The sequence below is a fragment of the Callorhinus ursinus genome, unplaced genomic scaffold (assembly GCF_003265705.2).
Source record: "Callorhinus ursinus isolate GAN/ISIS: 27379988/994484 unplaced genomic scaffold, GSC_fseal_2.0 scaffold13, whole genome shotgun sequence".
Classification (NCBI taxonomy): Eukaryota; Metazoa; Chordata; class Mammalia; order Carnivora; family Otariidae; genus Callorhinus; species Callorhinus ursinus.
Window position 1 is genome coordinate 26,011,930 of NW_027397075.1, and position 17,497 is coordinate 26,029,426.

The window sequence follows — 17,497 nt, forward strand, 5'->3', positions numbered from 1 at the left end:
GAAATAAGTCAATCAGAGAAAGACATGTATCACATGACCTCACTGATATGAGGAATTCTTAATCTCAGGAAACAAACTGAGTGTTACTGGAGTGGTTGGGGGTGGGAGGGATGGGATGGCTGGGTGATAGACATTGGGGAGGGTATGTGCTACGGTGAGCGCTGTGAATTGTGCAAGACTGTTGAATCACAGATCTGTACTTCTGAAACAAATAACGCAACATATTTTAAGAAAAAAGAAAAAGAAGAAGATAACAGGAGAGGAAGAAAAGGGGAGTATGTCAGAGGGGGAGACGAACCATGAGAGATGATGGACTCTGAAAAACAAACTGAGGGTTCTAGAGGGGAGGAGGGTAGGGGGATGGGTTAGCCTGGTGATGGGTATTGAGGAGGGCACGTTCTGCATGGAGCACTGGGTGTTATGAACAAACAATGAATCATGGAACACTGCATCAAAAACTAATGATGTAATATATGGGGATTAACATAACAATAAAAAAAATAAAAAAATAAATAAATAAAAAAAGAAAAGGCTGAAATTCATTAGGTATGCCCTAGTAAGTCATGGGGCAGGGCTGGTATCTGCTCTGATGGGTTGCTTGTCTGTTCTGTTTGGTCAGTGATTGAACCAAACTGTGTGTAAGTATATTTAATATCCCCTCTGCTTCCAGCGCTACCTCTCCACAGGAATCTGCAGATGAGTGCTCATGGGAGTCTGAAGCCAGAAGTTTAATCAAATCTTGTTGCCTTTCCCCTTGAAAGACCAAGATGGACTTGGATGTATAGTCAAGCCATCAGTACCAGAGTCATTGAGGATAGTTTTTCTCCCAGACGTTTCCTTAGACCTTTAAGCAAACAGGTGTCTGCTGATCCATCTCACTCTGCTAGATATGTCCAGACACGGCTAAACATGAATGGTATGCAGTCTGGGCTCAGTCTGAAGGGTCCAAATCACTTGATTGTAATGAGAGGGGAATTGGCATCATGGTTACTTTACATTTCTGGTTAAGTAGTAATAGGGAGAAACTCCTTTTGTATTAAAAATCTTCTATGCTTATGATCTTGTCAGGCTTTGTCATTTAGTTTTTATTTTATATATTTCAAGGTAGGTCACTAGTTGCATACAAATTCATAATTGTTATAGCTTCTTAATGGATTAGCCTTCTCTTATCACGTATATTTATTCCTTTTGCCTTGAATTCCAGTTTTTGTGATAACAATATTGCTAAATAGCTTTCTTATAAAAGACTTCATTCATGTTTTCTTCTAGAATTTTTATTTTTATTTTTTACATTTAAATCTTTGAACCATTGAGAGTTGATTCTGGTCAAGGTCTGAGGTACAGACCCAATTTTATATGTAATATATATTAATGCATACACACATGTATTTTGACTTTTTTTTAAAGATTTTATTTATTTATTTGACAGAGAGAGAGACAGCGAGAGAGGGAAAACAAGCAGGGGGAGTGGGAGAGGGAGAAGCGGGCTTCCCGCGGAGTAGGGAGCCCGATGTGGGGCTCGATCCCAGGTTGCTGGGATCATGACGTGAGCCAAAGGCAGATGCTTAACGACTGAGCCACTCAGGCGCCCCTGTATTTTGCTTTTGAAATATATATATCTGTACACATACATATGTACAGATTGTTATGAAGTCTCTTTCCCTCTCTCTTTTGCTGTTTAGTAGTTTTGTGGTTACCATACCCTACCTGCCAGGTCTCTAGTCCACACCTGGGTCTTCTGATGGTGGTTAGGGGTACCTGCCAACATTAGAGAAATCCAGGGAGCAGATCTGTTTACTTCCGGGTTGCCAGGTTGTGTCTTGGTCTTCCTATTTGGCGAATCCTCAACATCCTAAAAAGCCATAGCCTCAGGCAGCAGGCAGGAAGCAATTCTATTCAGCCTCCATTCACAAAGGTGTGTGGGAGTGTGAAATGACACAGGTAGAAGGTTGCTCGTTGTGATTTGTGAGTAGTAGGGAACTTTGTAAATGGCTTGTCCAGAAAGAGAGGAGGAGGGGCGCCTGGGTGGCTCAGTCGTTAAGCGTCTGCCTTCGGCTCAGGTCATGGTCCCAGGGTCCTGGGATCGAGCCCCGCATCGGGCTCCCTGCTCAGTTGGAAGCCTGCTTCTCCCTCTCCCACTCCCCCTGCTTGTGTTCCCTCTCTCGCTGTGTCTCTCTCTGTCAAATAAATAAATAAAATCTTAAAAAAAAAAAAAAGAAAAGAAAGAGAGGAGGACTGGTTGAGTAAACCACAGTTCACACACACGATGAAGTACACACGGTTATAAAAAAGATGAGTAAAATCTCCATGTCCTGACAGGGATGATACAGGTAGGTAAAAAAAAGCAAGGTACAGAACAGTAGAGATGGTATGCTATCTTTTGTGAAAGAGAAGGAGAGAAATAAGAATTTAAATAGTTGTAAGAAGAGATGGATAAGGATAAGCAACAAATTAATATAAATGGTTTCCTAAAGAGGAGGAGAAGTGGGGACTGGGGCAAACATGGGAATTCTCTGTATCACAAAATGCTGTAGTTTTGAATTGTGATTTTTGTAAGATGTATCTGTATAAGATGATTTATGTAAGATAAAATTATAACAAAGCCCCACCAGATGCAAAAGTTGTGTGTGTGTGTGTGTGTGTGTGTGTGTGTTCTGGTTCTTCCTCTCTGCGGCACTAAAACTCCAGGCACGGCCACAGACTCACTCCTGGTTGGTATTTCTGTGCCCTTCCTGATTCACGGAAATGATAACTGCCTTTGAATGCATTTCTTTTTGGTTTTCAGTTTTGTATTTTATCTATCATTGCTGGATATCTATAGCAGAGGAGATGCTTGGATGTGTGAACCTTCTATGGCCATGGAGATCTTTTTCTTCTTGTTTTAACCCTTATGATTGAGAATTCCTTTAAAATACTTCTTTTCCTGCCATAGAAAGTCTAGTATACTCAGAATAATTAAATATTTCTTGGATGATGAACCATATTAGAATGGAGTTTTTAAACCATAAGTTTAAATGTAAAAACCATATTTCATAGAATTTAAAATGCCATCGATTGTAAGATATGCCATTATTTTATGTACCATTAAAAAATGCTGCCAATTAAACTATGATGCAATGTTTTGTTACACATCCTTTGTAAGATGCATCTTGATTTCAAAGATATTAAAATGTGAAAAAATGTGCATCTTAGGGTAGATAAAATATAGAGTTATAAATATAGACTTGAAAGATAAAAAGGTCGAATTAAATGTATACTCATCTCATAGAAAATATGGGTTGGGGCACTTGGGTGGCTCAGTCGTTAAGCGTCTGGCTTCGGCTCAGGTCATGATCCCAGGGTCCTGGCATCGAGCCCCGCATCAGGCTATCTGCTCCGCGGGAAGCCTGCTTCTCCTCCCACTCCCCCTGCTTGTGTTCCCTCTCTCACTGTGTCTCTCTCTGTCAAATAAATAAATAAAATCTTTAAAAAAAAATGGTTGGGGCGCCTGGGTGGCTCAGTCGTTAAGCGTCTGCCTTCGGCTCAGGTCATGATCCAGGGGTCCTGGGATCGAGCCCCGCATCGGGCTCCGTGCTCCGCAGGGGGCCTGCTTCTCCCTCTCCCACTCCCCCTGCTTGTGTTCCCTCTCTCGCTGTGTCTCTCTCTGTCAAATAAATAAATAAAATCTTTAAAAAATTTTTTAAAAATAGACTATGCCCAGCCCCTGAGCTATAACCTTAAGCATAAAAAGATGACAAAAAATAATGAGGACAAGACGGACCACCCCTTGAATAGTTTATACTCTAGTGAGAGAGACAAATGTAACAAACATAGTCTGACATTGGCGGGGAAAGTGGGACGGAAGGTGTAGATTTGGGGGTTGTCTTCAGAGAGTTTCAGAGAACAGCGGAAATTGTGGGGCTAGATAATGACATGAGCCAGGCTTGCAGTAATGAGGGGAGGGACAAGGGCAAATCCTTGGAGAGTACCTATATTAGATGCGAAGAAAAAGAGGGTCCAATGAGGAAAACCAAGACATGTTTAGAGAGATAAGAGGAGAAATTGGAGAGCAATTTGTCCCTGAAGCCAGAGTTAGAGAGATGGTTGTAAGAAACAAGGAACAATCACCATTGTCAAATTGCAGAGAGATGGGGCAGGATGAGGAGTGAAGATGTTATCAGATTTGGCAGTTAGGAGGTCATCAGTGACTTCCAATAAAGTAATTTCAGGAAAATGATTGGAGCAGATGTCAGACTATAATGAGTTGATGAGTAAATGCAGGATGAGTTTATCTTGAAAAGCTTTTGAGAAGGGATAGGAAGAGGCAGGAAAAAACAGGAAGGGCAGAAATGGAATCCATGAATGCAGAAAAAAAATAGGCACCCAAACTCATGGAAACAAAGCAAAGGGCTGAATGTCTAGATGTTGGCTGAATGTCAGGATGGGGAAGCAGATGGCCGCCAAGGCAGAGAGCAAATGTGGGGGCCTAGAGAGGAAAGGCAGAGAGGACAAGGGATCAGGCAATCTTTGGTTCAACTCCTAGCTCTGTCTCTTACTGTATGAACTTGGGCAAGTTACTTAACCTCTGCCCTTCACATATTAAGAAAGAATACCCAGAAAGAAGACAGACACTCCAAAAACACTCCTACAGTAAATATGATACATTTCTCAGAGTTTTTTTTCTTCTTATGATTTTAATGTAGGCTGATGACATAAGTCCAAAGCATAATTCTAGGAAAGAAGACTACAAGGGGACAAAATGATGTATTTCAAGTGCACAGCTTTCTGACAGTTCAGCTTTTAAGAGTATCTAGTCTAGGGTTGGAATTACAAATGGATTTCATCTTGCATGCCAGTGCTGATGAGATGCCAATGACTGCCCGAAGCCCTGGTTGGGCAGAATCGTGTTTGAGTAAGAGTCTAGGCTCAGCATAAGAAAGGCCTATGGATTAAAGTTGGAAAGAGGCTTGGAAGGAATGGTAGTAAGAGTAGCATCACGAATTTGCTGACCCTGAACCAGAGGGGGAAAATGGGCTATGTATCCATCAGATAGTTTTCCATCAATGATATTGAGCTTTTTGATAAGTATTGACTTGTTAAAAACTTCAGTGTACGTTCTCTGAGGAGTACAAATACTCTACGTTATACATTAAGAGTAGAAACATAAATTGCAGCAGTCAGCTTCGGCCAGTAAGTTTGACATCCTCTTATGAACGTTAATATATGTGATCGGAATATATTCATTCATTTAATAGAAGCCCTCTCCACCTGTTCAAGGTAGAAGACCATGGAGGTATCAGAAGCAAGATCAAAATCTTCCCTGGCAAAACTCCTGGGTATGAAGTAAGACATGGAGGAAATGGAGCTTAAGCTCCTGGTGCTTCATATACAATGGCCATAGATCATTTTATTTTGAGAACTTTTTGTAAAAGTTACTGTTGCCAAGCTTGCTTTACTTCAATGAAGTATCCATAGCACATGCATCTTTAAGCAACGAAGCAGTAAATTTCATATGTGTATATAACCAAAAGCAGCGATACCATGTTTTCAAATGAAACCTTGTCGTAAACTCCAATATAGGTAAAGCAGAGCCTTCCTGGCTAAAGAGGAGGTAGAGGGTTGGTTTTCATCCCACTTTAAGGGGCATGGAAGCCTCTGCTATAAGATCAATTAGTTATGAAACGCACCCCCAGGTCACTAAAGGCATTAATTTGCTCTATTAGAATGATAATCTTTATGAACAGCAAAATGTTGGAGCTGTTCATAAAAAAAATGACAATTTTTAATTTAGTCACCTAGCATAGTTACAATCATTAAAACACATCCCCCAGAGCCTGGATTCTTCAGTCTTTTAACATAGCAGCACCAAGACTTAACTTCAGTACAAGGAAGGCGTGCCAGGCCCGGGTCTAGGCTTCTCTTCAGCCCGTGAAGAGGATTGGACTTGTTTCTTGCTCCCCACATGGCCTGATCTCTTGAGAACAACATCACTCTACAGCCCAGAAACCCTGGAGGAATTTCGATCTTGGCATCTATGTTCCAGACAACAGGAGGGGAAAAAACGGAGAAAAGAAGAAGGAACTTGCTTCTTGTAAGAGCTCTTCCAGAAATCCTATCCAGCAATTCCTTAAACTCAGTAGCCAAAATTTAGTCACATGGTCACACCTAGCTGCAGAGGCTTATGTGGTGCACTTAGCAAGATGGACTGACATCTTCCCATTCACACATCACTACTGTTAATAAGGAACATCCAGTAGGAGTAACACTTTGGCAGACTTACTATCATACCCTTGACTACTTCTATACCTTGTGTGTGTATACATATGAATAAAACCCCATGTATAGATTTTTGTTACCACCAGCACAATCAGGATACAGACCAATTCCATTACCCAAAAAGTCCTCTCATGTGCCTATCCCTTATAGTTGCACCTTCTCCCACCATTACCTCCTGGCAACCACTGATCTATTTTCCATCACTGTAGTTTTGTGATTTCAAGAAGGTCATATAAATGGAATCACAATAGTAGGATTCCTTTGGGACTGCCTTCTTTCACTCAGCATAATGCCTTTGAGATTCATTGAAGTTGTTGTACATGTCCGTAGTTCATTCCTTTTTATTGCTGAATAGTATTCCACAGCATGAACGTACCCCTGTTTGTTTATTCATTCACCTGTGGAAGGACATTTGGATTGTTTCTAGTTTTTGGCGATTGTAATAGAGCTGCCATTTATGTATGTTTTTGTGTGAACATGTTTTTATATATTTTTATTATGATGAGATTACATACAAGGACATTATTTGTTAATATAGTCTCTTCCCACGCTGAAATATATGAACCTGCAGGATTTTGCCTGATCCAAAGCCAGCAGCAGACTATCACAGTTAAGAGTAAGCTCCTTACCTGTATATGACTCGCAGCTCTCCTGTTTAATAGTGGTGTGGCTTTAGGCAAGTTACTTCACATCTCTATGCCTCAATTTTCCCCATCCTGAAAAAGTGAAACACCTGGCAGTATCCCCACATTGGTTCCCTGCCCTGTGGACTGAGGGCTATTAGAGTGGGAAAGGCCACATGGAAGCCACTAGATCTGCCTCTGTCAAGGAAAATAATACACCCAAAGCAACACTGCATATTGGAGGGATTGCAGAGATCAGGGCCACCGTCAAAGATCTGGAAGATGCAGGGGTGGTCGTTCCCACCACATCCCCATTTAACTCTCCTATGTGGCTTGTACAGAAGACAGATGGATCTTGGAGAATGACAGTGGATTATTGTCAAGCTGAACTAGGTGGTGATTCCACTTGCAGCTGCTGTACCAGACGTGGTTTCGCTGCTTGAGCAAATTAACACATCCCCTGGAAACCGATATGCAACTCTTGGGCTGGCAAATGCCTTTTTCTCCATCCCTGTCAGTGAGAACCACCAGAAGCAGTTTGCTTTCAGCTGGCAAGGCCAGCATGACACCTTCCCTGTCCCACCTCAGAGGTGTATCAACTTCCCAGCTCTACGTCATAATTTAATTCATAGGCATCTTGATCTCCTTTCTCTTCCACAGGCTATCACACTGATCCATTACACTGATGATATCATGCTGATTGGACCCAGCGAGCAAGAGGTAGTAACCACTTTAGACTTACTGGTAAGACCTTGGTGTGTCAGAAGATGGGAAAAAAATCTGGCACAAATTCAGGGGCCTTCTATCTCAGTGAAATTTTTAGGGGTCCCGTGGTGTGAGCATGTCAACTTATCCCTTCTAAGGTAATGGGTAAGTTGTTACATCTGGCCTCTCTTACAACCAAAAAAGAGACACAATGCTGAGGGGGCCTCTTTGGATTTTGGAGGCAACATATTCCATTTGGGTGTATTATTCCAAACCATACCCCAAGTGACTCAAAAAGCTGTTGAATAAGAAGACTCTGCAATATGTCCAGAGTGCTGCACAAGCTTCTCTGCCATTTGGGCCATAGGGTCCAGCAGATCCAACGGTGCTCAAAGTGTCAGTGGCAGGTAAGGATGCTACTAGGAGTCTTTGGCAGGTCCCAACAGGTGACTTGCAGCTCAGACTCTTAGGATTTTAGAACAAAGACTGACATCCTCTATGGATAACTCTTCTCCTTTTGAGAAATAGCTCTTGGCCTGCTACTAGACCTTGGTAAGGACCTAATGCTTAACCATGGGCCATCAAATTACCATGAGACCTGAGCTGCTCATCACCTGACTCATGAGGACGGACGCCACACTCCAAAAGAACGATGTGAGTTTTCTAATTTATACAGACAGAAATCTAGGGACCATGTGTGGGAATGGATATTAAAGGTACAGGATAATGGTGGAAGGAACACAAAGTGACTTCTCAACCTCCAAAACTGTATAAGCGAATTCCTCATAACAAATCTCTTTCATATATACAGTTGCTCCTTGAATAACATGGGTTGGAAGTGTGCAGGTTCACTTATACATGGATTTTTTACCATATACTACTGTAAATGTATTTTTTCTTCCTTATGATTTTAATGGCATTTTTTCTCTAGCTTACTTTATTATAAGAATACAGTAATACAATATATAACATACATATACAAAATGTGTTATTTTATATTTATTTATAATACATATACATATAACATACAAAAAAAAAGTGTTAATCGACTGCTGGACTATTTATGTTATTGGTAAGGCTTCCCCGGTCAATGGTAGTCTGTTACATTTTTGAGGGATTAAAAGCTATACTTGGGCTTTCGCCTGCGTGGGGGGTCAGCAATCCTAAACCCTGCCTTGTTCAAGTATCAACTGCAAAATGAAAATCACATATATATCTCCTACTGGTTTCATTCCTCTGGAGAACCCTAATACAGGCAAGTTATGCAACATCCCTACGTCTCGATTTCCTCATGCTGGAAAACTGGGATAAACACTTTCTACCTCCCAGAGTTGTGAGGATTAAAAAAAAGAATTGATACACGGAGTTTGCTGAGGTCAAAGCAGTGTTTTATACATTTTTGTATTTTTATCACCTAGTAAAGTTTCTGGCAGAATGCAGATGCTCATAAATATTTGTTGAATAAATGACTTTATCAATTTTTAAAATAATCCTAACAAATATAACTGTATTATTCATTATTTTTTATTCAGCAAATATTTATGAATACCTACTATGCCCAGGCATAAATATTTTCATTAAGAGGAAAATGAATCATTGATACAGACTATTTTAAACTATTTTTTTCCTCACAGAGCTATTCTTCCTTAAATAAAAATTCATTCCATGAAAATTTCTTTTTATGGAAATGAGATAAAGAATGAATAGCACATGCATTAGCTCCAATTACTTTCTGAAAGTCATATTAATTTACTTTTTGAACTAAAGAGCAAAACAAAGATTAAATAGAAGATAGGAATTTAAGTAAAAGTATTCAGGTTCCTTTTCTTAGTGGAGGTAATTTCAAATTCCTTGTCCTCAGAGCAGGGGCAGGTAATTAGCTGTGTTTCAAATAGGTTGATGATTTTGAAACTTCCTCCATGGTAATGCCGGTGAATCTAACTTAGGCTATATTTCCGGATTAAATGCAACATGATTGAAATTTGCATTTCCTTAATGGAGGGTGGTGTGGCTTGAAATAATTAGATTATATGGTGGCCCAATTATTTGGTTTGAACAGTCCTGCACACACCCTAAGGCTTAATTACCATGAATAAATCAATCCCACCCCAAATTCATTGGCTGTCACTGACAATAGCTTCAACTGTACTTACACAGGGTAAGGAATTCAATGAGGAGGCTAAGACCCGTGATTAAAACTCTAGCCGTTAGAATAACCGCTGACTCTCTTAGAGATCCGTTTTTCTTCAATGTAGAATCTGCAATTCTCAATTTAAACTTTACAGTCATTTCTCTCTTCAAGACAGACTATCTAGGATTGACTTTCTTTTTTATTAAAGAAATATATTTAGGTAAGCTCTACACACGAGGTGGGGTTTGAACTCAGGACGCTGAAACTGGCGTCACATACTCTACCCACTCTGCCACCCAGGCGCCTCCTTTCTTTTTTTCTAACTTTGCTTATGAGATAGGCTTTTCTTTTCACACTTAAAAAAAAAACTGGAAAAATTTTAGGTTTTTTTTTTAAAGAATTCGTAAAGTAATTAGAACTGGGTCTTGTTCAGAGAAATTTACCATTAAAGAAACCTTAGAACACGACTGAAATAAAGATATTTACAATAGAAACGCCTACTATTATATTTGCTCTGAGAAACACAGCAAAGTAAAATTCTGGATGAAGCTACTGCTGATTTCGATGTTTTTATTTATTAGGTCATCAGTTTCCAGTCGCTTTTAAGTATGTTCCTAAGCCAAAGGAAGGGGAGCGTGCCTATCCATGGACGAGGGAATCGGCTCTTCGTTTCGATCGGGTGAGCGGCAATCCAGGAGCAAGAAAACCCCAGGGAGGGTAGGGGCGGAAATTAGCAACTTAAACGCCCAGCTCCGGAGAAGGCGGCCGGGTATTAGAAACAAGTAGAGCAGAAGAGATTTGGGGCTAATTAAAACCAGCACAAGACACTCCCCCTCACGTTAGCCGGGCCGGGTCTCCAGCATTTGCAGAGTTGGGGGCGTGGACTAGTTAGGATTCAAATTTAAAGCGGGACGCCCGCGCAGAGCTCAGCAGGTGCCTCCAGCCCTGCTCTCCTCGGCGGGCGTTTCCGCCCCTACCTGCCCACCGGGCCGGAAATTACCTAGCAGGGGAGCTGCCCCTCCTTTGTTGTCAGCGGTTCCACAGCGCGGAAAGCCTTAAAAAGTGCGCAGCGGAGGAGACGCGGGGACTGGTCCGCCCACGAGAACTCTACGCGTTTCCACGCTCTTGGCCGCCGTGTCCCCTGCCCTTCCTTTAAAATGCCACTGTCCACTGGGGGGACGTCGGAGTAAAGCTGGCAGGGCAGTGAGGCGGGAAGAGAGGGAGGATTGTAAGAAGGGACGAGCACTTAACGTACTACACGGGCTACGCTTCAACAAGGAGCCCAGGGGAGGTAACGCATGCGCCGCCTGCATTTCAGGCGCGTGGAGAAAGTTGCGCATGTGCAGAGCCGAGAGAAAAAAATGCAGGGAAGGGGTGACTGGCAGGTTGAGGGCGCTTTAGCTACTGAAGAGCCACAGCGGCCAGGAGGCGCGTGCGCAGAGCGCCCGAAGGGGTGGGGCTCCTCCAAGGGGTCGGCCTCGCGCGCCCCCTGGCGCGCGCCCGGGGAGAAGAAGGAGCGGGAGGGGGCGGAGAGGAGGGAGGAGGCACGGAGGGCGGGAGGGGGGAGGGGAGCCGGAGCGAGGGAGGGTTTATCGACCGGGCGATTTTGGTTAAAATATTCAAAATGGCGGACGGAGGAGCAGCGAGTCAAGATGAGAGTTCAGCCGCGGCGGCAGCAGCAGCAGGTAATCATTACAGCATTTTACATATTCATATTCATACTCAACCCCGGCTCCCGCTGCCCCCCCCGCGACTTAGCATAATTTATTAGTACTCAGGATTATTATAATTAACGGCGGGGAGATGGGGGGCCGGGGAGCACGGAGCCCCCGCCGGGCGCCGAGCGGAGGGGGAAAGAGGCTCGGAGCGGCCAGGCGGAGGGGGAAGACAAGGGGTAAAGGGGGCTGCGATCCACCGCCCTCCTCCTGCCCCCGGCCCACCCCGCCGCCGCTGCTCGCCCGCCCGCCCGCCGGCACCGGCCCTCCTCCTCCGCCGGCCGCCGCCGCCTCCTCGCCGCGGTGCCCGAACCCGAGCGGGTCCGCGGCGGGGCCGCGGGGCCGGGGCACAGGGAGAGGACAATAAAGACATTTTACATATTCATAGCCGCCGGGCCGGCGGGGCGCGGGCGGGCGACCCGGCCGGGCGGGCGCGGGGTTGGGGGGGGCGTGGAGGGGGATGGAGGTGGTGGAAAGCACAATGCCGGGGAGGCGGCGGGGCCGGAGCGGACCCCGGCGGCCGGACAGCCAGACGTGCCCCCCCCCCCCCGCCCCGGGACAGGGCCCGGGCGGGGGAGGGGGGCGCCCGGGGAGAGCGTCCTGCCGGCGCCCGCGCCCCGCAGCCGCACGGGGGTCGGAGCGGGGCTGAGCCCGGGGGTCACGGCCCCGGGCACCTCGGCCGCGCCCCGCCTGTCCCCCGTGTGGCGGCCTGACCTGAGCCAGGCCTGCGCTCTAGGTGGGTAGGGGTGAGCGGTCGTGGGCGCTGTGAGGTGGCCTCGGGGCGGCGGGGTTGGGGAGCCCGCGCAGGGGTCCGCTTCGCCCCCTCCGGGGCGGACAGGGTTGAAAGGCGGCCCTCGTGGAAAGTTCCCCTCGGAGGGGGATGTCCTCTGGGGCAGCCCCATGTGCTCTGGACCATCGGTCAGCAGTCCCTGTAGGTCCTGGAAAAGACCCCTCTCCCTCGTGGGTCGTACTTTTCTCCGGGGAGTTGGGTTGGAGGTGCCTGGCGTGGTCTGATCTTCCTCGCCGCCCTGCCCCTCCCCGCGCCCCCGCCTCTGCGCGCGACCCGGACGGACGCGGCCGGGGGCCCTCGGGGGCCTCTGGCTCCCAGGCCCCAGAAGCACCCGGAGGCCTCTCAAGAACTAGGGTGTAGGGGGCTGCCCTCTTGCCCCTGCCCCAGAAGCGGCCGGCCTGACAAGTTGATAATATTCTAGATTTCCCCTCTCCTGTTGGGAGTTAGGTAAGGGCGGGGATCCCCCTCCCCGGTTCTGTGGTGGTGGTTTCTTGCTGGGTGCTGGGTCCTCTTTACTCTCTGCTTAGCCGAACCTCTCTCATTTGAATAATGTCTAATTCGGGGAGGTTTATATTATTGAAATGGCCGCCTGGCTTTCCCCGCCTCTCATGTTTAGTAATTCAGACCTTTAATAACAGCCACTCACAGCCCAACGCCGTGTTTATATTTTACATTCGCCCCATGTGCTTTTGTGGTTCGATATGATTCTTTTTTTTTTTTTTTCCTTGGCAATCCACGGGGCTCTGAGATCAAACCCAGGCTGTGCTGGGAAGAGCAGGGGGAGAGCTAGGCCTTGGCTCCTCTAGCAGTTGCCTAGGCCTCATTCTCTGCCGCTTGATTTATTTACTAATAACCAAAATGACTTTCCCCCACCAACTTCCATACACATACCCGTCCTCCGCGGGCAAAACAAACCCTCCTGGGGCCTTAACCAGCATTAAAGCAGCTCCTAGCTAAGCTTCAACTCTGTCGTGTTTTGTTTTCCCTTAAAAAGACTTTCTTATAGTTTGCAGTAATGTTAGGCCTAAGGAAAAAAATTTTTCTCATTTTCAGAGGCGAATGAAACCTATTTTGATTTAATACAAATAAATCACTTTAGTGATAGTTCTCCCCTGCCCCTTGGCTTCTACCTCCAAGTTAAACGCTTTCAGGCTTTGTAAAGGTCTGCAGTATTTGTAAAACCAGTAGGCTTTTTTTTTCTTTCCTAGGAGTTGTAGAGTAAGTGTTTTAGAAATTCCAATTAACAGCACTTTCAGAATGTCTCAGTGCTGCATTTCCTTTTCAGCTTCTTCATTCTGATTTAAAATAGGGCTGATATTAATTTTGTGCTATACCTGTCAAGGTTTGCTTATTTTACCAGTAGCGCTCCTAAAGACAGAAAATGGGATTGTGTTTTGAGTGTTTGTGTCATGGTTAAATGAGGGAACATAGAAGAATAAACATAGGCATTATGTCTACCCTGATCTTGGAACTTATTCTCCTCCCAGCACACCCACCTCTCTTGAAGTTGTCAGAATTGATTTTATGTTTTATGTAGAATTAGGACAGTTGGTCTATGAAAGTTAGGCTAACTTTTATTATTTAGAAGAAACAGTAATTTTCGTTTTTTGGTCTTTCCCTTCCTTGGTAAACTTTTCTTTCCTTTTTATTTTATATAGTTTTAGTGTGTTTTTTAAAAACATAGTGTTGTTTCTCATTGGTGTTTTTTTTTGTTTGTTTGTTTTTTACCCCTGCTAGTAAAGTACCAGAGAAGTGTTATTTAGCAGGGATGTGTTAAACCGCTGAAATTAAAAGGCACTTTATGGTCAGTTGCTAGGTACATATTTTGGGAGACATTAGTCTTCAGTTTAATTTGTAACAAAATTGTAGATTTGATGGGCTAACAGCAAGCCAGTTTCACATTACCATTTCTCATCATTTTTCCTCTTTCACCTCCAGTAGGCAGGCCCTGAATGCAGCAGGAAAAAAATGTGTAGCTTTCATGTGAATGTTCAGGTGAATGACTGCTTTGGAGACCTGAAGCATGAGGTCGAATGGACACAAAGCAGTAATAAGATTTCATGCCTTAAATAGCATATGTTTTTGCACCCGATTCCCAAGATGTGGTCAAACTGATGATGTCATTGGACAGAGGACAAGGTGCAGTTAATTTGATTTATTGTCCTGAGGTGAAGTGTAGCAGTGAAACCTTCTCATAGGGAAACCATTTATCTCGGGACGATTTCCTTTATAGCTGCAATTTAACCACTACCGAGGCTGTAGATATTTTATCCAAGATGATAAAATGTACACTGCATTTTATAAACAAAATTCCACTGTTAGAATTTTTGTAATAGAGAAAAGGATGAGTATTGTTAACTAGCCTTATATTTTGGTTGGCATTCCGTGCTATTGTAAAAATTCATTTCCTCAAATTCTCAGAAAAAGATTATGGGTTTTAAATAAGTATAATCATGGAAGGGATCAATATAAATGCTTATTTTAGAGAGGTCCTTTGTGACCTCCCAAACTCAAGTAAGAAGCTGCCAGGCTAAAGAAGGGGAGAGATCATTTGCCTTAGAACCTATTTCAATGAGTAAAGTGAAGTTGAAGAGAATGAAGGCTATATATTCTTTTAGGTTGAAATTATAGTGTTTAAAATAAGGTAGATGCTCATAAGAAAGCATGTGTTTTGCAAACAGTTTTTTAAAAATAAATCGAACTTCTTTTTGGACAGATTTGTGTATTTACTTTGTTTTTGATTAGTGATTTTTAGAATTATGTTGTGAGGTAATGATTCCACCTATGATTTCTGACAGAAGACTCCTTTTAGACATTTTTCATCGTAGTTTTTCCCAGTTTATCTTAAAAGTGCTGATTAAAATGCTCTGGGAATGTTGTAGGATACTGTGCTTTATCCCTAAGTCTTCCAAGCTTGATACAGAATTTTAGATTACTTTTAAGCCTTAGTAAGTTTATAATCTGCCTGTCTCCTTAGGCATCTGTCAGGCGGTTTCTCACAAGTTTTCAGAAGATCCATTGTCACTTCCTTCTTAACTTGCCCCACCTATTAATTATAATGGTACTTTTGAGTTTAGGTCTTGAAAATTCATGTGACAGCTGACCAAATGTTTTTAATATCTGAAAGGACCATTCTGCTGCCAAGCTATCATTGTAAAGTAACTTTTAACATCTTTCCCCAACTAATTTCTAATTCCTTTCATTTTGTCATTGTCAAAAATCCCGGTAGTCAAGGAAAAGCAAACTGTTACTCAGGTTTAAATTGTATAGTATTCTGCCATATTTTTAATTTACTATTCTCTGCATCGATAGGCAGCATAAAGCAGAAGAAATAAATGTGTTTTATTGCTGCCTAGATTGAAGTAATTGTTAATCTGTTATTCATCTGGTCATTGGATTTTGGAATAAGTCTAGGGCTCAGAATGTTAAATTGCTCTTACCAGGCCACCAAAGATGTGTAAAGGAGCCTTGAATATCTTAGGCCAGTGCTTCTAACATGATAGAACTAGAAATTTGAATGTTATCTTTCATATGTATTTTGCATTAAAAATGAAATATTTGAAGTTTCTTGAATCTGAATTATTTGATCTTGGATTTAATTGTGAGTGTCTGTGTGTGTTTAAGTTGTTTTTAAAATCGGTCACTCACTTTCGTGAATGTGTTTTCTTTGTACTAGGAAGACTATAATATTATGTAGTGGTGATTGCCTTATTAATGGTTTTTTTTTGTTTTGTTTTTTGTTGAAAATCCACAGCTCTAGTCTTTGCATATAAGTCTTTCAAGCACTATTAAAAATAATTTTCTTTTAAAATAATGGTATATGGCTGTCATTAACTTCCTTTTATACAACAGTATTTGTTCAATTACACAGTTTTTGTGATTAGTAAATACTTACTAAGAAAGTGCAGTTTTAAGCAGGATGTGTTTTCCCAATGGAAGTGATTATGTTTAGAACTATTTAAATAATTGTTGTTTCCTGAACGGAACAAGTCACAGACAAAACATGCTCCTTTTGGGTCATTTATGTTCTTGTTTCTGTTTGTCTTTTAATGTTAAATGCCTGAGCGAACATGCTTATTACTTATTTCTTCAAGGAAATCCAATGCTAGGTGTTAGAGTCCGGATTTGGTTATTATATTTCTGTCTTACTTGAGTGTCTGTATCCCTTCTGAATGAATTCTTCCGTCCTCCCCCTCCTCTCTCTTTTAGGAAACTCTTTGGGCAGGGATTTTGCTTAATTCTTTTATTGTATTGCTTAAATAAGATAAATATCTTTTTGAGGGGAATCAGAGTTGAAAGAGGTAATGATTACAGATCATAGAGAAAAGCAGTTTCCTTATCCATCTTCTGCTCAACATTTTTGCACATTATTGACATTTTGTGAATAAAGATAATAATTTTGTGGATTTATATTTCTTCTTAGGTTATTTACACTGATGTGTTATCTAATTGTATCCATGGAAAGAGGCAAGCTTAGGATGCTCCTGCTCCGCCATCTTCCCAGCCTCCGTCCTATATTTCTTTTTAGGAATAAATCTGTTTTATTTTGTACTGCAATATTTCTACGTTCTAAACTGGCTGTGAGCCCTTATACACTCTTTCAGCAGTAATAACAGTGGGACAAAATAGCATGAGTGGAGCCATCGCCTGACTTTCTGATCCATTTACAATATATTTAGAATTTGGAATATGAGAATTATCTTAAGTTTCAGATACTCTGATTTAAAGAAGCTCTTTACGTAGTGTGCGTGTGTGTTTTTACTAGAGGGTGTTACTGAGCATTTGATAGGGTTGTCTTGTTTGTGCTCCCTGGCTGATACAGCTTCTTTGTTTTTTGTTTTCCAATTAAGCAAATACTTAAGTTTTCACTGTTGCCTAGATTTTGCTGACAAGGCTATTAATGAGCAAAAGAAGAATCAGTAAACCTTTAGATTTATCAGATTTTTTTTTAAGTACGGTCCAGGAAACGATATTCATCCAGAAAAGGATACATAATATTAATTAAAAAAAAAAAGACAATGTGAAAAGCACAAAACTAAGCTCAATAAGAGTATTGGTAGTAGCTTTACTTAGTCTGCAATGCTGAAAGGCATTGCAAGTACAGTTTAATTTGTCACATGATTTATTTCATAATTCTCTGTAACTTTATTAGTTTTTATGTTGGAATCATAACTGTAGTATATAAAAAATCAGTAAAATAAAAATTATGGTAGTTTTTTTTTGGACTAGTCAGCTTTCTCTTTGCAATAGAAGATATAAACAGGAATGGCTGGGAAAT

At 42.5% G+C, this 17,497-nt stretch overlaps 1 protein-coding gene across 7 annotated transcripts in view; it reads left to right on the forward strand.

Annotated features, from left to right (window-relative positions):
• Positions 1-11,303: 11,303 nt before the first annotated feature.
• The window catches only part of POU2F1 (POU class 2 homeobox 1), a 173,401-nt gene continuing 167,207 nt past the window's right edge, over positions 11,304-17,497 (forward strand). For 2 of the 7 annotated variants that reach the window (XM_073899954.1, XM_073899959.1), the window contains exon 1: positions 11,309-11,399. Coding sequence is in view for 1 of the 7 variants with exons in the window: in XM_025877836.2 (XP_025733621.1) it covers positions 11,339-11,399 (61 nt within the window). In the remaining 6 variants the exon portion in view is untranslated. Of the gene's footprint in view, positions 11,400-17,497 lie in introns of all 7 variants that reach the window. The other 5 variants (XM_073899955.1, XM_073899960.1, XM_073899956.1 and 2 more) reach the window with 3 other exon arrangements.